The sequence below is a fragment of the Lissotriton helveticus genome, chromosome 6 (genome assembly GCF_964261635.1).
Source record: "Lissotriton helveticus chromosome 6, aLisHel1.1, whole genome shotgun sequence".
NCBI lineage: Eukaryota > Metazoa > Chordata > Amphibia > Caudata > Salamandridae > Lissotriton > Lissotriton helveticus.
The window spans coordinates 1469408017-1469427588 of record NC_136067.1 but is presented as its reverse complement, the minus strand read 5'-3'; the positions used below and the strand labels follow the sequence as shown (position 1 = coordinate 1469427588).

General features: G+C 41.8%; 1 protein-coding gene across 1 annotated transcript in view; it reads left to right on the top strand.

Moving 5' to 3' along the window:
• Positions 1–19572, top strand: part of LOC144762748 (uncharacterized) — a 712524-nt gene that overhangs the window by 439287 nt on the left and 253665 nt on the right. Inside the window, exons 14-15 of the mRNA XM_078648000.1 lie at positions 1193–1339; positions 4480–4539. Coding sequence (XP_078504126.1) covers positions 1193–1339; positions 4480–4539 — 207 coding nt within the window. The remainder of the gene's footprint in view (positions 1–1192; positions 1340–4479; positions 4540–19572) is intronic.

Below are 19572 nucleotides of genomic sequence, written 5' to 3'. Positions count from 1 at the left end.
TCCCAGTGAGAACCTCACTTTCACTTGACTTATGCATAACATATGCCTATTTACTAGCTAACAGAACGTTTCTAGAGAAGTACATCATCTACAGTGGAAAGAGAAAAACATCTTGTGCAAAAACAACAGTTTAATTTGAAAACCAGGCCTCTTATTCCTAACGTGTAAAATCTAAATATAAGATGGCATCAGTTGTTAGGCTAACCTAAGTCAACACATAAGTTTGTGTGCTTTTAATGTCTAAATATGACTACTCACTACACATTGTCCCATTATTTGTGTGTGGTTTATTCAGCATTGCAGTTTTGCACTCTTCGGTTAACTGCGTTTAGATTGCAAATAAGGAAATTCGCTACATCATTTACAGAAAGTTTTCCATCATATTGTTCCACTGCACTCACAGATTTTCATACAGAATACTGAAGGATTCAGATAACAACTCTGTGAGTTAGATCCTTTCCTGTTTGAAACCCAGTTAAAGTTTGAGTGTCATATTCTTAGAGTCTGAGGCAATAAACACTACAAAAGTACTGAATCTAAATGAAACAATAACTATCCTGTGATAAATATTTTCCATTGAGCTGCACTACCAAACACCATTTGCTTATTTTGGAATGTTCACCTTCATCAAGTTCTTTATAGAGTAAAAGCATGAATAGAAGGAATATGACACTTTACAATGCACACGTTACAACGTGTGTCATTACAACACATTTTTTACATTGCAAAATCCATTACAACGCATGTTGTTACAAAGCATGTCAATACAACGCATATTCCATTAAAATGCAATTACTATTCTAACTCCCCCGGGGCGTTACTTTGGGGAATGCATTGTAATGGATTATGTGAAGTAATGACATGCGTTGTAATGGATTTTGCGTTGTAAAACATTTGTTGTAATGACACGCATTGTAATACGTGCGTTGTAAACGATATTTCCCGAATAGAAGTTATTGTATGAAATTCAGGTTTATGCTATGCAATAACTTTAAAATGTAGAGTGAGATACTGTGTTGAGGAATCTTTCTGTACTTTTGATGAATTGAAAAAGCCAAAATACCTTGAAGAGACTTGAAAAGAAAACACAATACATATGTGGGAATGTAAGCATTTAAAAAAAAAACAGGGAATGCAAATGTATTGTACACTAAACGTTTTTCTTGAGTAACTCTCTTTTAATTTTTCACAGAATTTGAGAAATGGACCTGCAGTTAGGCAAGTTCTAGCCTTGATTCTTGCTTTTGGTAATTACATGAATGGGGGAAACCGAACACGGGGCCAAGCAGATGGTTTCACTTTGGATATCCTTCCAAAATTAAAGGATGTGAAAAGTGGAGTAAGTATGTGCTTTGTGTGGTCAGCGTTTGACACAATTATTAATCTGGAGCATGAAATTAAGTAAATAAAAATGTTGAAATATACTCATTAGTTAAAGCTACTTGTGGTGGTTACCTTGAAAGTCTCCAGCATTTGATGCTTCAGGTACACACTCCATGTTGAATGCTAGGATGGTTATTTATTTGTATTTGAATTTGAATGTAGATGTACATTGGCAAACATAACTGCATTTTTCATCAACCTTAACACTGCTCATCTGCAACAATTCTGTATAATGGTGATTGTGGTAAGAGGGATTAAGGTACACCTTTCAACTTCTGAATTGGTAAACAACGATTAGCTGAAATGATTGGATTGACATATTTCAAGGTAATATGCCTAAAATGTGAGGAATGCTCTGATAAACGTGCACATTGCTAGAAGGAACCACAGAGGGAGTGGTTTTGATACTTCACTTGCAATGTTCTTAAAAAATAATATATCCACAACCACTGAGGAACAGAAGTAGGGATTCGGAGAAGGTTTGTGTTTTTAGATGTAAGGTCTTAGGGCACTGGTTCGTTTTAGGAAGAATTTGTGACTCCTTATCCCGTTGAATAGAATGGGTTACATGTGATGGTATGGGATTCATGGACCCAGAGATTCTGTTATGATGGGCATAAGTTCAAGTTCAAGTTCAAGAAAAGCTTTATTCGGCTTCTAATTAAAACAGACATAAAAGCACAGAGCAATTATATACAAATTTCATTACAAGTTTTTTACAAAAGTTTATAAAACACAATTCATTTACTAAAAAAAGAAATGGAAACCAATTGCAGCCATTAGCATTCCAGAATAATTTTTTTCCTAATATAAAACACCGCTTTTAAAATTGTGCTATTCTCCAGGCTATGTAATCGTTTTCTAATAGCTGGAGTGCAAACATAGCTTGGCGACACTGTCTGAGCTCTAAGTTTTTCAAAAGTGGAATGATCCAAACTTTCCTCTGTTCCAAAACAACACTAAATGCATGGTAGATTGGTCAGAGATTTTGTCGCAAGGGTACAGAATTAAATCACATGACCAGTCATTTAGCTTTGGGAAGGACAGGAGTCGATGTATGATTCCCAGTCTAAACCTGGTAAAAAGAAATCTATCAAAAGTACCAGGTACAAATGATAAGTATGGCTCCATCCCCAGAATGGTTTGTATTAGCAGGTGATGTCTCACTGTAATTTTTTCTGAGATTTCCCCCACCAATCTATTTGCTTCCAGTAACTGGAGGCCATGTTTCTTTATGGTCTTTCTTGGAATCTCCGTCATAGTTGTAAGGTTTAGGAAATATTCTGGGAGTCCCAGATCGTACATAAAATCATGAACAAATTTGAGGATTGTGAGTGCCCCTTCTATTTTCAGAATATCTTTTAAAATTGCCCTATTTAGCTTTGTCTGGTCCTTACGCCAGACTCTAGGCCACAATAATATGGGCTCCATTTTTACAAGATCCGCAATGTATTGTTGCACTAACACATCATGGCAAATGAAAGAAGAGGTACTAGGTGGTACGGAGAGAATGTGCCTTAAGAAAATAATTTCGACTGTTTGTAACGGGGTGGAATCTGCGAAGCCCCACACCCCAGCCCCGTAAATTGCCATAGACATGCATTTTGCTTTATATATATGTAAAAATTCCGGGGGAGGTTTTCTTCCTAATTTTTTAGCAAACAATAACAATACCGTTGTGGATCTAGAAAATGCCAATTTTTGGGCAGATACAGGTGCCGCCCATGCATCGTGCTGGTTAAAAAGTACGCATAAGTAGGAAACATTTGTTTATAGATGATAACCTCTCTCCACAAAATATACATTTCACAGGTCCTCTGGGCCCCTTTCCTACATCTCATCACATAGGTCTTGGCTATGTTGGTTTTGAGACCTAGGTCCCTCATAAACAAACTAAAACTATCCAGGGCACATTGGAGGCTGTTTTGGGTATGTGCCATCAATACGGCATCATCCGCATACAATAATGTGGGGATAGGGCAGCCCTCTACCTGGGGATAATCTTTACTCTGGAGAAGGAGTTCATCTTCAAGGCCGTTAATATAAAGATTGAAAAGAAAGGGGGCCAAGACACAACCTTGTCTGACCCCTCTCCTAACTGGGAAGGCTTGAGTGCATTCACCCTTCTGGCCAAACCGGACACTTACGGAAGCTCCGCTATACAGCCGCCTTAAGAACGTAATATTCTTTGAGTCAGCCTATGATGTTTGACTGAGTCGAACGCTGCGGTGAGGTCGACAAAGGCCAAGTATAAGCTACCTTTTTTTGCTCTTGTATACTTGCCTATCAATAATGAGAGGTTGAGGGACTGCTCAATGGTACCAAGACCATAGCAAAATCCATATTGGAGATCGGATAGTTTCTGGCTGGCCTCTGCCCACTCAGAAAGGCGGTCCAGGATGACCCTCCCTACCACTTTAACAGTGAAATCCAGGAGGGAAACAGTAAATGTTGCTGTACCCACAATAATCTGCTGCAAAGGCGAGACCAATTGCAGTGCAAATGCCTGTTTTCTCCTGCTCTTGGGTCATAGTTCGATGAAGAAAAGTAAGTCCTGGTCTCCAGAAATGAGTGCTGATGGGTCCCACATACTCAAGCACTGGCCCTACATTAATATTAAGACATTGTTAGTGTTATACATTCAGAAACTATATCCTTTCTACAGTTGATACAATTGTAAAGCAAACTAATTAATCCACGTGCAGTTACACTATATGAATTGTCTAATAAGATACAATTAATTGGGAGAGAATACATAGCTGCATATGGAGTGCAAGAAAGATCATGTTGAATCCCATATGATGCTTTACAGTTTTTAAAGCTAACCACAAAACCTCTGTTGGATGAGCCAGAGGTCCTAAAAAGTTAGAATACCAGCACATATTGATTACAGTCAAGTGTTAATCATCACTGATTGTTGTGGTATTTTCATGTTAATCAGTGTTTTGTATGTAACACAACTGTGAGTGCATCTAAAGGAACATTATCATTTCGCTCACAATTAATGTCACTTGAATGTAATAAAATTGAAGCCGATAGTAAAATAGCATGCATGTGTTCTGAAACTTCTTGCTGATATTTGTCCTCTTTTTGTAGGATAACAGTCAAACACTTCTGTCCTACATAGTCTCATACTATTTACGGCATATATATGAGGTAAGTAGTCTCCAAACACATCAGTAGTAGTTGTCTTTTTTCAAAACATTTTTACAAAATCGACATATATATATATTTAATAATGTAATGTTTTCTTTGTATAAAATGAAACCAAACATTCAAACCCTAACGTACTTTTGGTTGTGTAATGTTACTACATTTACATGTTATGGAGCTTATGAGATGTTGAAGTGTGCAGATTTAATACAAATGCTCCCCAAAAGAACATTTGAGTCCCTGACTACTGCAGCTTCTTAGTGGCCTGTTTTATGGGAATCCTGCATACAAACACCATTTCTGCGAGTGATTTACGTTCCTTTCATACACCAAGGCACCTCTGACAAGGAGTGAAAGCGCGGTGGTGGATGGTTCACATTATTTACCTGGGAGATGTGTGTAGAGCATGCTGGGATGTGGCATGATTTCACACGCAGCCACAGATAGATATTCTCCCCTCACTTTATAAGGGCGGTTAAACAGTACATTTTGGTGAGAATATGTACATGTTAAGCTTCTTGTTCTGATGCATGTTACCTGGAAATTACAGATAAATTAGAGAAACCCCCAAAATATGTGTAGGTGGAATGCAAGGCTGCCATTGAACAGTTAGAAAATAGAGCCTGACTTTTGGACATGGCCATTTTTTGGGTGGTAGCCCCCCAGATTTTTGCCTTCACGATCCTATTTTTTACTGAACCTGTCTTTGTTGGCATTACAATTATGCACACTTTACTCCAGGTAATGAGTGGTGGAGTGCTTGTACTCTCCCTTCCAAACATGGTAGCATTGGTATGCACCTGATTGAGTTATTCAATCTACTTTTAATTCCCTAGTATATCGTACTACATTTACCCAGGGCCTGTACATTAATTACCACATATGGGCTGCAGCACTCGTGCCTCCCACTAAAGCAGCACTGTAAAACATGTCTCAGGCCTGCCACTGCTGCCTGTAGTTTAGTTTTAAACTGCTATTTCAACTGGGTAAAATACACATTTTGTCAGGCCTAAATTTCCTTTTTAATACTAGCATGTCACCCCTAAGGTAGGCCCTAAAGGCTCATAAGGTAGGGTGCAAGGCCTTTGAAATATAGGACATGTGTAGCAAAGTTTACATGTCCTAGCAGTGAAAAACCCCATCAGTCCTTTTACGTTTAACAAGCTAGAACTCTCATAGAATAAAACTGGGTTACCTTATTGGAGTTAATAAGTGATAACTTTAGTTTGGGAGCAGACAGAGAAATACTTCTTCTACTCATTTGAATTGTAATTTAAAATCCTCTTGAATGATACAGTCAAATTCTAAGTTTCTAATATCGAAATGGCACTTTTGGAACATTGGCATTTTTCTGTCTAAACCACAGGTGCCTTTCTGCCAGTGTACCGTACCCAGAGGCACATGACTGTTAATTGTCCTCCTGTGGTGTGATATGCATTCATTCCAGACTGGGTACAAAAGGGTCTTGGGTGGGAGGGAGGGTGTTCCTCTCCTGAGCAGGATGGACTCCGGGGATTGGAATCAGCCCTTTCTGAAGTTCAAAGGGTAGTCTGCAGGCTGTACCCATCCCCTTGCTGACTTCTGAAGATACCTACCTGTTACTAGCAAATGCAGCTCCTGCCTGGGCCCACTTGCTCTTTGTCCCCTTAGACATATGCAAACTAAACACAGGGAAAAGGGAAGAACTGGCCAGAATCAACTAAGGGTTAAACAAGGCAGGTTGTTACCCTCACGCACAGGCTTGCACTTGGTACAAAAGTGGCACCCTCAGAACCCCTCATCAGAACACTCCTGGACTTGAGAAGATTCTGAAGAAGGACTGCCCTGCTGTCTAAGGAAGACTGGACCTGCTTGCTTTAAACCCAGGATTGCAAAAGTGGCTCCAAGGATTAGTTGGTGGACCTTCTGTTTGAGCTACACGGGCACACCAAACTTCCAGAGGCCTTCCCTACAACTGCCCAAGCTAAGGGGAGTAACACAGGCCTCCACAGCCCCCACGGTATGGCAGGCCCCCTAGCTGCAGGGGGCCCCCTCAGCACAGTACTCCTTTCTGAGAGCTCCGGATTAAATACCCATGAACTTTCGTTAATCCACTGACCCAGCTGACCAGCACCAACTAGTCTGGCATGGACCCTGCTGTATCCTCTGCTTGAGTTAGTCCTAAATCACAAAAGATGCCCCTCTGTCAGGTCCTGGACACTTGGCTGGTGTTGGAATGTACTTCTCCAACCTAGAAGATGCAGTAATTGGACTACAGATGAAAATCCAGAGGTTTTAGGCTCATAGAGTAAAAAAAAGAACCATCCAAGGTTTCTTCATAAATGCGAGCAGACTTCACCGAGGTCAAGGCGGGACCTGCATCCATCTGCCAATGCGACCTTCCCAGCTACAGACTCTGGACTTCACTCATACAGTGCCCTTCGTGCCAGCAACGACTGCCTTGTATTTCCCACCAATTCGAAGCTCCAACCAACGGCGAGCTCTTCACGCAAACAATGCCTCCTCACAGTCCCCTGCCAACTTGCAGTTCTAACTGAGGCTCCTCATGTGGAACTGGACTAAGTTAGAAGGGAATCTCGTCCCTGTATCTGACCTGCACTCCATCTCGGCTGCCTCAACTTTTGATTTTGATCCAATCCAGCTCAACCAGAAAGTGAGTGTCACTTTGTGCTTCTTGTTGCAATTTTTGCCAAAAATGTTAAAAATGCATAACTGTACTCTTGTATTGTTATTACCGCTTTATCACTGTTTGAGTGCTGCATAAATACTCTACACATTGCTTCTAAGTTAGGCCTGACTGCTTTTGTGGCAAGCTACCAGAGGGTTAAGCACAGGTTTATTTAGTGACTTTTATGGTTCACCCCAGAAATTGTGTGTATATTATTTGAGTGCGGCTTTCACCCGCTCAGCTAATAATTCAATTTCCTACATTGGCTTTGCAATTTGTCTGAATTCCCATGCCTTGCCTCATGCATCGATTCTCATACATTCGTATAATATGGTATACCCCAACTCTAACACATGCATTAAATCTCATAACAATAATATTGCATTCATCACATCAATATACCACTACTTGGTGTCAAACCAATGCATGGTATTTATATATGTGTTGAATTAGTTGGTTGGTTATGCATTCATATATAGCTCAAGCCGTGCTGTATCAGTGCCCTGTACATCAAACAAAATAAGTAATTCTTCAATTTATATTCAATTGGACAGAAGACAAAACAGATGAACAATTAAACAAGTGCAAACCAGTAACAAAATGAAGGCCCTCATTTTGACTATGGCGCTCCATAGGATCGCCGTACCCCTGGTGGCGGTCCGATGACCACCACACGGCAGGACCGCCCGCAGCAGTATGATTGCGGTGGTTGGACCGCCACAAGACCCCCAGCACCATCGGGATCAAGGATACCATTAGGCCTGCAGTCTTTCAACAGCAGGAATAGGCTGGTGGTGCCGCAGCCAGCACCGCAAGCATATTCCAAGTTGCTAAAGTGCGGTGAACCCGTCATGAAAAGGGTGGCGGAATGACAACAAAGGGGGTTATATAAGGGTCCTCAGCCAGATTAGGGCCTAGGGTGCATGCAGGGGGGCATGTGTAGTGCCCCCCTGGACCTGCACCCCCCTTCCTGCATGGTGTGGCATGTATGCCACACCATGAAGGAAGGTGCAGGTGGCGGTCTAAGACCAGCGGTTTGCCTGTGAGGCTCATGTATGAGCCTCTCAGACCACCGCACAACTGTCCACCAAACCAAGAAAAAACTTCTGATCTGGCAGGCGGTACAATGCGCTGTCCGCAGTGGGACAGCCGAACTCGTAATTAGGCCCTTAGTTACGGTGGTGCCAGAATGGTCAATGATGAATCAAGACGCTGAGTAATGGGGGTAGTGGATTGAAGCAAGGAGGAGAGAAAGTGAGAATGAATTGAGGTAGATATAGGCGCCAAGAATGGAAAGTAAATGAAACACAGAAAGGAAGACATAAATGTGAAAATGGATTCTGTCCTGAGGTGGTTGCCAAAGAGAAATGATTTTACGAAAATGAACAGAAATTCAGACTATTGCACTTTCTCTAGCAATTAGTTCTAAATCGATGTTTCAGCTCCTGAACAAGATTCCCAGGTTGGTTATCATGGATCTTCCAAGGAGACTAACTAAGGGGTGGTGGGTGTTAAAGTCCCATTCTCTAAGGAGATACACTGTGTAACAATTCCTATTTGAGGAGCTTAGCTGCATTCCTTCTGGGTCAGGTTGCCATTACAGATCTCTGTTCTGTACATATCGGATTGAGGGAGAATCATGAATTGAAGTTAGTGATAGCTAGCACTCCACACACACTTGATGACAAAAGCACACACATTTCTCCATTTAGCATGTTTTACAACCATGGAGATCTTATTTGCTCTTGTGCATGTCTGCACATGTGAAGAGGAGCAGTATGTGTATGTTTCGTGCCTCCCTCCCTTTTAGGATTGTTAACTTTTCAGATGGAATCAGAACCATCATTTATGACCTGGAGACTTAGATGCAATGTGTAATGCATGCTCCTGTCATATTAAATAGTTCTTTGTTTTTCATCCTTAATTACGCTTGGTTTGGAAAAACAAAGTAACGGTGTGCCACTCCAGCTGTGATATTTTTATACGTGAAGATCTAAATTGCAAACTTAGTGATCGTGGCCATTAAGCACCTGGTTACATGTACTTAAGTTAAGATTTGCTACTATATTTGCTACTATTAGAATAAAATATATAAATGTATAGTAATTTTAGAAACAGCACTAGCCCCACGTCCCTTTTTCTTGTCACTTTCCTTACACAGTGGGGGTTGACCCCCACCTTCAAGACAGGAACTCCTGTTTGTTTAAGTAAAAAGTATTTTGGTCCCTTCAGGAATGGAGCTGCCCACTTGATCATGTCTGCTTTTAAAGGTTTGCTATTTGCATAATCTTGGCTTTTGCATATCTCATGGAGGAGACATGTCTTCTTGCTCTTTTTAGGTATAACCACTTGCAGGGCTTGAGTTTACAGCAAACTTTAAAATCTCCCAACCCTTTATTGGGCATGGAGCACTGGTTGAAGAAATTCCTACAATGGAGTATGAGTCACCTGGGTTCCACTGGGACGATGAGCAAAGCTTCCAAGCAAGCAGGACAGCCAGTGTCCTGCACCTCAGTACTGCATCATGGCTTGTTTTCTTGTTAATACACGGCAGCCAAAGGCATGACTGTGGTGAGATATGACCTCCCTGTGCCCCTCTATAGAGAAGAGGACCCAGGCTAAAAGAAAATTCTAAGCCATGCTAATATATAGTGTTGAGGAGAGTTACCGGTAGCATGGATTTTTTTACAGCACGTTCAACATTATACTTATTTCCCGGGCCATGGTAAGTGGGGGAAAACAAGCCAAGGTTTTCTAACAGTCCTTTTCCCCAAATAAAAATGCTTGCCATTCTTCCTTGCTGTCGATGTACATACTTATGTGTCTACAGATCCCATGGTGTTGGAAGGCGAGCCTCATCCTAGGACTGCCCACACCCATGAGCAGCTGTGTTCCAGCATAATTCCATACAAGAGGATGCACACTTTACAATAAGTGGCTTGTACTCCTGCAATATGGTGCATATTGAAGGCAGAGAAGTTTATTTCAGGCTACAGCATGTCATTTACATATCTAAAGTATGGTGTTCTTAAATGCAGGATGAATTTTTCTCTGTGGGCTAGCATCGGTACCATGGTCCCTAACACAAACAAAGAACATTGCCCCTCCACCTACTTGTTAGATTAAAAAATACAGAGGTATATTTGTGTGCAGTGAGCCTCTCATACCTATGGGGCAAGTAATGTCACTGTACCTGCTGCATACATTATAGCAACAGTGGTTCCTGTGGACTAATGCAGTAATATTGGTAGTTATAAGTACAATCGCAATAAACAAGGGTTACATCGATATCCAAAGGAGAAAAAAACATGCACTACTCAATGTGTAGTACTCACCATATAGTCCAAACCAACCCGGATCCCTTCACAAGAACCGAGTGGTGGCAAAGGAATAAGGGGTTCTATAACTGCAAAATCTGTAAAGCGTGTACTCATGGTGAAAACACCAAAACCTATAGGGATGGATTCACAGGGAAGGAACATATAATAACCCAAGTACTAACGTGCAAGACAGAATACGCTATATATGTTTTGCGCTGTCCTTGTGGCCTGCAGTATGTGGGCAGCACCAGGAATGCTGTCCATAAACGCATTTTGCAACATTTGCGAGCGATTACGAATATGGACAGCACGTATCCTGTTGCGCGCCATTTCAAGGACCACCACCAAAGTAATAATAGTGGTCTAAAATACTGGGTTATTGACTCTGTCATCAACACAAAAAGAGGCGGAGACAGGGAGACCAGACTCAGAAAACTTGAGACAAAATACATCCTCCTGCTCAATACCAAGGTGCCTCATGGGTTGAATGTGACTGAAGATCTCCACACATGCTTGCTCGAGTAGACTCAAGATATTAGGACTGTGTGCTCTCCCCCATGTGGATAATGTCCAGGGCACTCACCCGGCTGGGAGATGACCGGGACGGATCCCGTGGGGGCTGCGAGCAGTCACAGTCCTTATGAACCATCAATGAAAGAATTATTGCTGCTATGTGAACACAATGCTTGTCCATTTATTATTATTATTTTTCACTGTGCACGTTTTTTGCAGCCAGGTTAAGAACCATTGAATTATAATGAAACGTATAGGTTCTCTTCCATTTGGTTGTTTGTTTATTTATACTTTTTGATTAGTTTGGGTTTTGGGTTTCAGGCCCTTTGTGTGCCTGCCTTATTTATTTTAACTTTTTCTAGCACTTGGGAAAAAAATTATTTTTAAAACATAGAAACTAGTTGCATTTACACAGGATGTTTTTAACATAGAATTGTTTGACTTTTGTAAATGAAAACTTACCCGCAAAGTATTAGAAGCCCTAATAAGACAGTATGCAAGGAATATTGTAGGAGAAAAAAGTAATTTCTTCTCCCCTCTTGAGTAATTGTATTATTTGTAAACATATACTGTATATAAGTGAACTGGATCAGGAACTTGGTATTCTGTAGTATGCGTATTTGCACTATGCTAATTTTGCACATATTGATGCACTTTTTGAAGCACAATTTGCACTTTAAAAAGAAGGCACATAGCACTTTATAGGGATTGAACTATTTTACCGAGGTTCCTGAAATAGGTGGCAAAAGTAAAAATTATGTTTGCAAATATGTATATACAATGATTAGGGGTTTTATATATATATATATATTTATTTGTAAATAGGGCTTTTTAAAACGGGGTTGATCAATTGAGAGGTGTATTTTACAATAATACTCTCCCTTGTTTCCTAGTCATTCTATTTATTTAATCTAGTGTTAACCTTGTAAATATGATATGGTTATAAATGTATTTTACATTTATTAAGAAACATGTTGATGCAACATAATGTTGAACGCGATGCAAAGTATGTTTTCTATGTTTATTACGGAGCTTGCACAGGTGATTTCAGTTAACCACTTGCTTTCACTTTAAAAGGTGTACCTAACTAAGTAAACGCTGTCATGTGATCAAGGCTCCGCTGAGCCGAAACGTCGGTGACTCTTCCTGCCAAATAAAACTTTTTATACACCTCGAGGTCCGTGTCCGGAGTCTGCTTGCTGTGTTGCACGAACGCGCGAGTTTTGGAGACAACGGTGTACAGGATATATATATATATATATATATATATATATATATATATATATATATATATATATATATATATATATATATATAACACAATAAACAATGACAGAAACGATGAATTTATACACAGTGAGAAGTGTCCCCAGTGAGAAAATTGGAAGCTACGGAAATAGTGACATATTGTGACATGAACAGAAAGGGTTTCCCAAATAAGGTAAAGACGACCATGAAATGATAAGTAGTAGAAGCTGCCTCCTTAGGCAATCATAGGGGCTGTTAAATGGTTCGCTTTGAAATATTGTCTTTTTGACAATATTTCAAAGTGAACCATTTAACTATGCTAGCTATGATTGCATAAGGAGGCTGCTTCTATTACTTATCGTTTCATGGTCGTCTTTACCTTACTTTGGAAACATGCATTATATTATATATATATATAATGATGAAATTAATATTGTTTTATCCTAGTACTGTAATGAATATAAGGATATATTAAGAAAACAGTGATGTATGTTTTCTATGTCCATTGCTGCTAAACACTGCACAGGCACTTTAAAAAAGGGAATCTCCACCCCAAGGCGCTAACATGTGATCAAGGCCGTTGGGCGGCCGAAACGCGTAATGGCGACATGGTGATTGCTAAATAAAAATAATCAGCACGATAATTGTGTCTGCTCCAGTCTTTTTGCGCAAATAAAAACGTCGAACGAGTTTCTGAAATATTTACCGGATTGGCCACCTCCTGATTTGTGGACCCCCTCTCCTCAAGTTGGCGGTCATTTCTTCTGGGGATATCGGATAACTGGCATAGCTAATCCAGGCAGTCCTGATTCTTCTGCTTGTGCTGCTACTTCTACCTTTACCACCTCTTTTAATAATAGGGATGCATCTAGGGTCCACCTCCTCTGGCATTTTTTTTGCTTTAGATTGACTACCAATGCCACAGCTCAATGATCTGAGAGAATAGCAGGGATATAAGAGATTGAGTCTATGTCTGAGAAGCTGGTCTGATCCAACAAGAAAAAATCTATTCTAGAGTGATGCCTGTATTTTTTGCTATAAAAGGAGAAGTTTCTTTTAGAACTGTTTTTCGCTCTCTGTATATCTAAGAGACTAAATTCCTTAATAAGAGTTTTCAACTCAGAATATGATCTACGGGGGACAATGTATTTGGCTTTAGAGGTAGGATCTAAAAATTCATCAAATACCATGTTGAAATCTCCCCCCAAGATGATAGGAGCAGATGTGGCCAAGAGGCTTGCCTTTAACTTTATCAGGGCCCCTGGGTTATCTTGGTTCGGCCCATAATAAACTGCACATACCAGGGGAGCACGGCATATCGAGAGAGTAGCCACAAGCCATCTTCCGGATTGGTCTGTTTCAATCTTTTCAACCTTTATCCCTGTGTTACCTCTAATAATAATTGCCACGCCCCTGGAGCTGCCCCTTTGTTCCGAGTAAAGGCCTTCCTGAACTCATCTGAGCTTGCTGAACCCCAGCCTACACTCATGAGCCTCTAAGTGGGTTTCTCCTAGGAAGCAAATATGGGCCTTGCAGTTGTAAAGGAATTCACTCACTCTAGACATGTTCCTCCTATCTCTAAGGCCATTCACGTTCCAACGTATTACTTTGATTTTAAAGATACTAGCCATTTATTAAGATTTTCAAAGAAGCAAGCTCCATACCCACGCTGGTGGTGTGCTTTCTTTTACTTTTGGTTGTATCTGGACTAATTTTTTTATTCTGCTCCCCCTCCCCTTGCCCCCCGCCCGACCCCCGCCACCCCCTGAGGAACCCCCATACTTCCCTTCGGCGATCATTGTCGCCTATTCAGGATTACTCTTGTGCCAGCATCAGAGCAAACCCCTAATGAGTGAAAAATAAACACAAAGCCCAATGTAGAAAATAAGAAAACAAAAGTGACCCCTTTAAAACATTGACCCATTTAGGACATTGTGCTTAAGACTCACCAAAAACTTTATTTTTCTAAAAAAAAGAAAATTTTTCCTTTTTCTTTTTTTTTTATAGTTCTTTCAGGTCTCTAATCTTTTCAATAGCCCCGTTTCTCCCTTTTTTTCCCTTTCCCCTATTATTTCCCTATTACTTCTTCTACTATAGAGAAAGAGGGGGGAACAGGTGCTATGGCATACGCCTCCAGAGCATGAACTTAATGAGGGACAGATGGAAAGTTCTCTTTCATTAGGATCAGGAAGGTATCCACTTCTTGGGGAGAGCTGAAATTGTGGAGCTTATTTCTCCAGATCACCTTCAGGAGCGCCGGGAACTTCATCTAAACATTCGCCCCCAAGCTCCTAAGCTCAGGCATTCTTGAACCCAACTCCCATTGCCTTTGAGCAGTTAATCTACCAACATCAGAACAGATTTGATAGTTAGCAGAATTGAGTTGGAGTGTTGTGTCAGTTAATGCTCTTCCCAAGATCAGCTCCTTAACCGGGTAGGTATGGAAATTGACCAAGATCTTCCTGGGAGCCTTCCTGTCTGGATGCAACCTAAAGGGATCCATATGTGCCCTCTGAATTTCTTGCTCCAAGTCTATATCTGGTCTATCCTTCAATAATCCCTCTCTGAGTAGTTTGCAAATAAAAGTTTTAACATCACCACACTCCGGGATTTTCAGGAATCTTAAGTTGTTCCTCCTAGCTTGCATTTCTAGCCTCTCGATGTCCATTTGGAGTGATTTATTCTGTGTCTTCAGGTCCAGGATGTTTTTTTGTGTTCCCCTGAACTGCTTCAGTAAGTGCCTCTACTTGTAATTCTAAGGCCCCAGTAGGCTTGCATACATCGTGGACCCCCTCTCCTCAAGTTGGCTCCGTGGTTGGCGGTCATTTCTTCTGGGGATATCGGATAACCGGCGTAGCTAATCCAGGCAGCCCTGACCCGTCTCTTGAGCCCGGAAGTGCAAGCAAAGAGTTCCGAGTCAGGAATCCACGGCAGCCCCCTGTGTACACGCAGAAGGACGTGACAAGCAGTCGGAAGGGGAAAAACAGCAGGAGCAGATCTCGGACAGGCCGGCAAGCTCGGTCAAGCCCAGCCACATTAGGGACCACTGCTGGAACCATCGGACAGCAACATAAGGCACTCGCAATAGCGTAATATATATAACAGGTGGGGAGGTGCATGCTAAAGTCTTTCTCTGCTTTAAATATAGCAATTAGGGGTGAGAGCCCAACAACATATAGATATCACAATAGCAATCACCATGTCTGCCGCAGCGCTCAGAGACCGCGAGTTGGCAGCAGAGGAAATGTTTTTGGACAACACTCCACAGCAGCTTAACGAATACAGTACCATTGAAATGACAACTGGAGTTAAAAGCCTGAAAGAAAACTACTGTATCCTGGAAAAATACATGCACCAGGAAACAACTAAATGGTGGGAGGCAAAATCCCTCCAGAAGTACCTGGACCTTGGCAGGATACCCAGAGGGCTGCTGATCATGTTGGCCCCCAGCTATGACACGCCCAATCCTCAGATGATGGCAGAGTGCAACCTCGACTCCTCCTGCAGGCTAGTCCAAATTTTGGTGAAGTAGGCGGAGGTAGATCGCATTGAGCGCCAGGCTTAAATAGATGCCCTCAACAAGGAAATCGAATTACAGGGGGAGCCACAACAGAGGAAGAAATTCCAGGAGTATATGATGACAAGACTTAACAAAGAAGAAGAGAAGTTAAAACAATGGAAGATATACAAATTTAAAAGAGATAAAGACGATTACGCTAACGGACACATTTTTACGTTCGCCAGAAAATTAGATTCTGTCAGAAACATGACGGCAAAAAATACAAGGTTCACACAAGAATGAAATGAGGTAAAAAGTGGCACGACTTCAACATCAGCGTCGGCCCTGGAGAGTGAATCAGAGGCAGAAATGTCAAGGGGTAGACTGAATTTGGGAGCAACAAAACCATGGTTGGGAGAAGAATTAGACTACTTGAGGAGAAGTCGAAGAGAAACTCTCAGACCACGAACTACTAAACCAGCAAAAAACGAAGGACAGAGAGCAGGCAGCAGCGAAGGTGCGCTGCCAGAAAAAGGAGGCAGCAGTGGCAATCAGAAACCGGTGAGAGGACAGGTACAATGGAAATGCAAATAGAAACATCTTCCATTTACCCTCCAACAACCAATACAGACAATACTATCATTAATTTGACGGGAATAAATCTGGATGCAGCAGAACAACAGCTGCTAGCGCTGGGATTGTCATGCTGCCCTAAAACTAACTTCGATTACACAAACACACCAGCAGTTATTTACAAGTTTATCAGGAAGTTAAAACTCAAAAAATTTCATAAACTATAGGCCAAACCTGAGGGGTTTAATGATGAATTGGACACTCAAGACCTAATATTGGCCAGTGGAGACAAGCAGAATCTAGCAGTATCAGATCTGGGCGTTATAAAGGATCTTTATAATCTGGGAGATGAAGCTGTAATGGCAGATACCCCAAGTCCGGCCCAAGGAGAACACTCAGAAATAACTACACAAGATTTTTTCTCTCCAATATATGCAACATGTGTTAAACAAAAAAATTGATTTAAAAAAAAATCCAAATTCATACCCATCATGCCATGTGACTCTTTAGATCTGTTCAGTGAACATGTGGTGTGGGAAATAAAAAAACTACACATGGAAGCCAATAAGACAAACGTAAAATCACAATTCATGAAATAAAGTATCAACAACTGATGGATAAATTAAACAAGGAGAAGCAGGTTGTTGTGAGAAATGCGGACAAAGGAGGCAACATAGTACTAAGGCCCCTTAAAGATTATATGGAAGAGGCAGCAAAACAGCTAAGTGTCACTGACTGCTATCGCAAAAGTTCCATGCAGAAGTTCAAAAATGCACAAGACACTTTCTTCAAAAAATTACTAGCATGGAAAAGTCTGGGCCTTCTGAATCTACAAGAATCTAAATACCTGAAAAAGGGAGAACCCCACAATTCCAATAATCTATTTTGTCCCCAAGGTCGACAAATCAATAAATAAGCCACCAGGAAGGCCCATCATTTCGGCTTGCGATGGGCCACTTGAGAATATGTCCATTTACATCGATTCACTTTTTACAAGAACATGTAAAGTACCTTAAATCATACGTGCAGGACACTAGTGATTTTATAAGGAAAATCAACAAGATTAAATGGCAAGATGGTTATCAGCTTATAGCACTTGATGTATCTGCTCTATATACCTGCATAAGGAACAATGATGGAATCAAAGCAGTGGAGCACTTCCTAGCCAACAGACCTGTTGGACCTGGCACCACTGGCGTGGGTCTCCCTTGCATTTTTGCTGTTGTCTCATGTATTTTTGCTGGTGTTAGATACTTTGGGCACTGTGCCACTGCTGTCCAGTGCCACAGTGTGAGTGCTCCCTATTGTAAAGTGATGTATTAATCAGTGGTTCTATGTTTGGCTATTTGGTTTACTTGTCAGACCCTGATACAGTGCACTGAGTGTGCCCAGGGCTTGTAAATCCAAATGCTGCTGGTGGGCTTGCAGCACTGGTTGTGCCACCCACAGAAGCAGCCTTGTAAAATGTGTCTAAGGTCTGCCATTGCAGAGCCTGTGTGCAGTCTGGTACTGTCACACTGACTGGGCTAGTGCACCCACTTGCCAGTCCTTAAACCTTCCCTTTTCTTCATATCAGACACCCCTTTGGTAGGCCAAAGGGCTGGGTGCATTTTAAGTATAAGGTAGGACAAGTCCTGATGTGTGTGGCATGTCCTAATAGTGAATTACAGCCATTTTCATTTTTCACTATTGCAAGGCTACCTGTTCTCCATAGGCCAGAAAGGGCTGTTGGAATTATTACATTCTATAATCCTAACTGTCTCAGAGAACATGGTAGAAATTCGAGTTTAGTATGCCTGAACTCAGAATGATAAAATACATCTTTGAGTGAAGTTGGTATTTACTTGTGTACCCTTTCAAGCCTGCCTCTGCTAGGTTGTGTATTTCTTGTCTGGAGCTTGTGAGTGACAGGGCTGGGGGATTCCAAGAGACAGGATGAGTCAGCCCAGTGGTGAATAGAGAGATCTGCATCTAGATTCGAGGGAGGAGTTGCACCTGAACCTTGAATAGGGCTGTGCCTGCCTTCCACACTGCCGGCTCCACCTCCTGGGGTGCGGCTGATGTCTCTGCCCTGCACACTGAAAGAAGAGAAGGAATCCTGTCAACAAAGTGCTCCAGGGCTGTACTTGCCTTCCACAATGCTGGCTCCGCCTCCTCTGGGGCGTCTGATGTTTCTGCCCTGCACTGTGAAAGGAAAGGAGAAGTCTGGTAAACAGAGTGGTTCAGAACTGGTTTGCACTGGGCAAAGGCCCCTCTCCCCTCAAAGAACAAAGGATTTTGGGGTATAAATAATGGGACCCTGATCCCTTGAAATTATATCAATTTTGGATTACAAGAAGAAACCTCTGCTGAGGAGAGGAACTTGAAGAAACTGAGGAGAGACTTTTCATAAACTGAAGTGCTGCTTAGGGGATTGGCCTGCAGTGGTTGCCTTACTGCCAAAGAGAGGAGAAATAACTTTGTGTACTTTGCTTTCATCTTGTGAAGGATCTCCAAGGGCTTGGAATAGAGTTTGCCTCCTGCTGAAGTCTCAGGGACAACAGACTTCAACCCCCAGCTCCCCAGAGTTCTTTTGGAAGTGCCTGCTGCTGTTTTGAGCCTTCTGAGGGACTGTGTGTCGCAAGGAGCTGGAAGCGTGACTCAATGAAGAAGAAGTGTGTCACCGTTGCTGCTGCTGCCATCGCACTTCTAAACAAGGGTGTCGCCGCTGGACTTGTCGCACTGCACTGCATCAAGAGAAGCGTCTCGCAATGAAGAGGAAGAGTGTCACCGTCGCTGCTGCCTGCCGTTGCACTTTTGAACAAGGGTGTCGCCGCTGGAGCTGTTGTATTGCACCGCATCGAGAGAAGAGTCTCGCAAAGAGGAAGAAGTGTGTCATCATCACTGTTTCTGCTGTCGCATTTCTGAAAAAGGATGTCGCTGCTGTAGTTGTCGCATCATGCGGAAGCTTCACGCAAATGTGGGAGAAGAGTGTCGCAGCTGAAGCTGTTGCCGTCGCATCGCTCAACAAGGGTGTTGCGGCTGCAGTCCACGCATCAAAACGAGAACTTCTCGTATCCCGGAGAAGCGTGCCACATCTGGAAGATCTTCACATATTTTATTTCTTTGCACCGGAACTTTGCCGCATTTCCATCGCTGCAACATTACTTGTTGTGGAAGCACAACTCATCGTAAAGAACATTGACGCAAAGTGCCGAATCTGAAGAACCGAACTG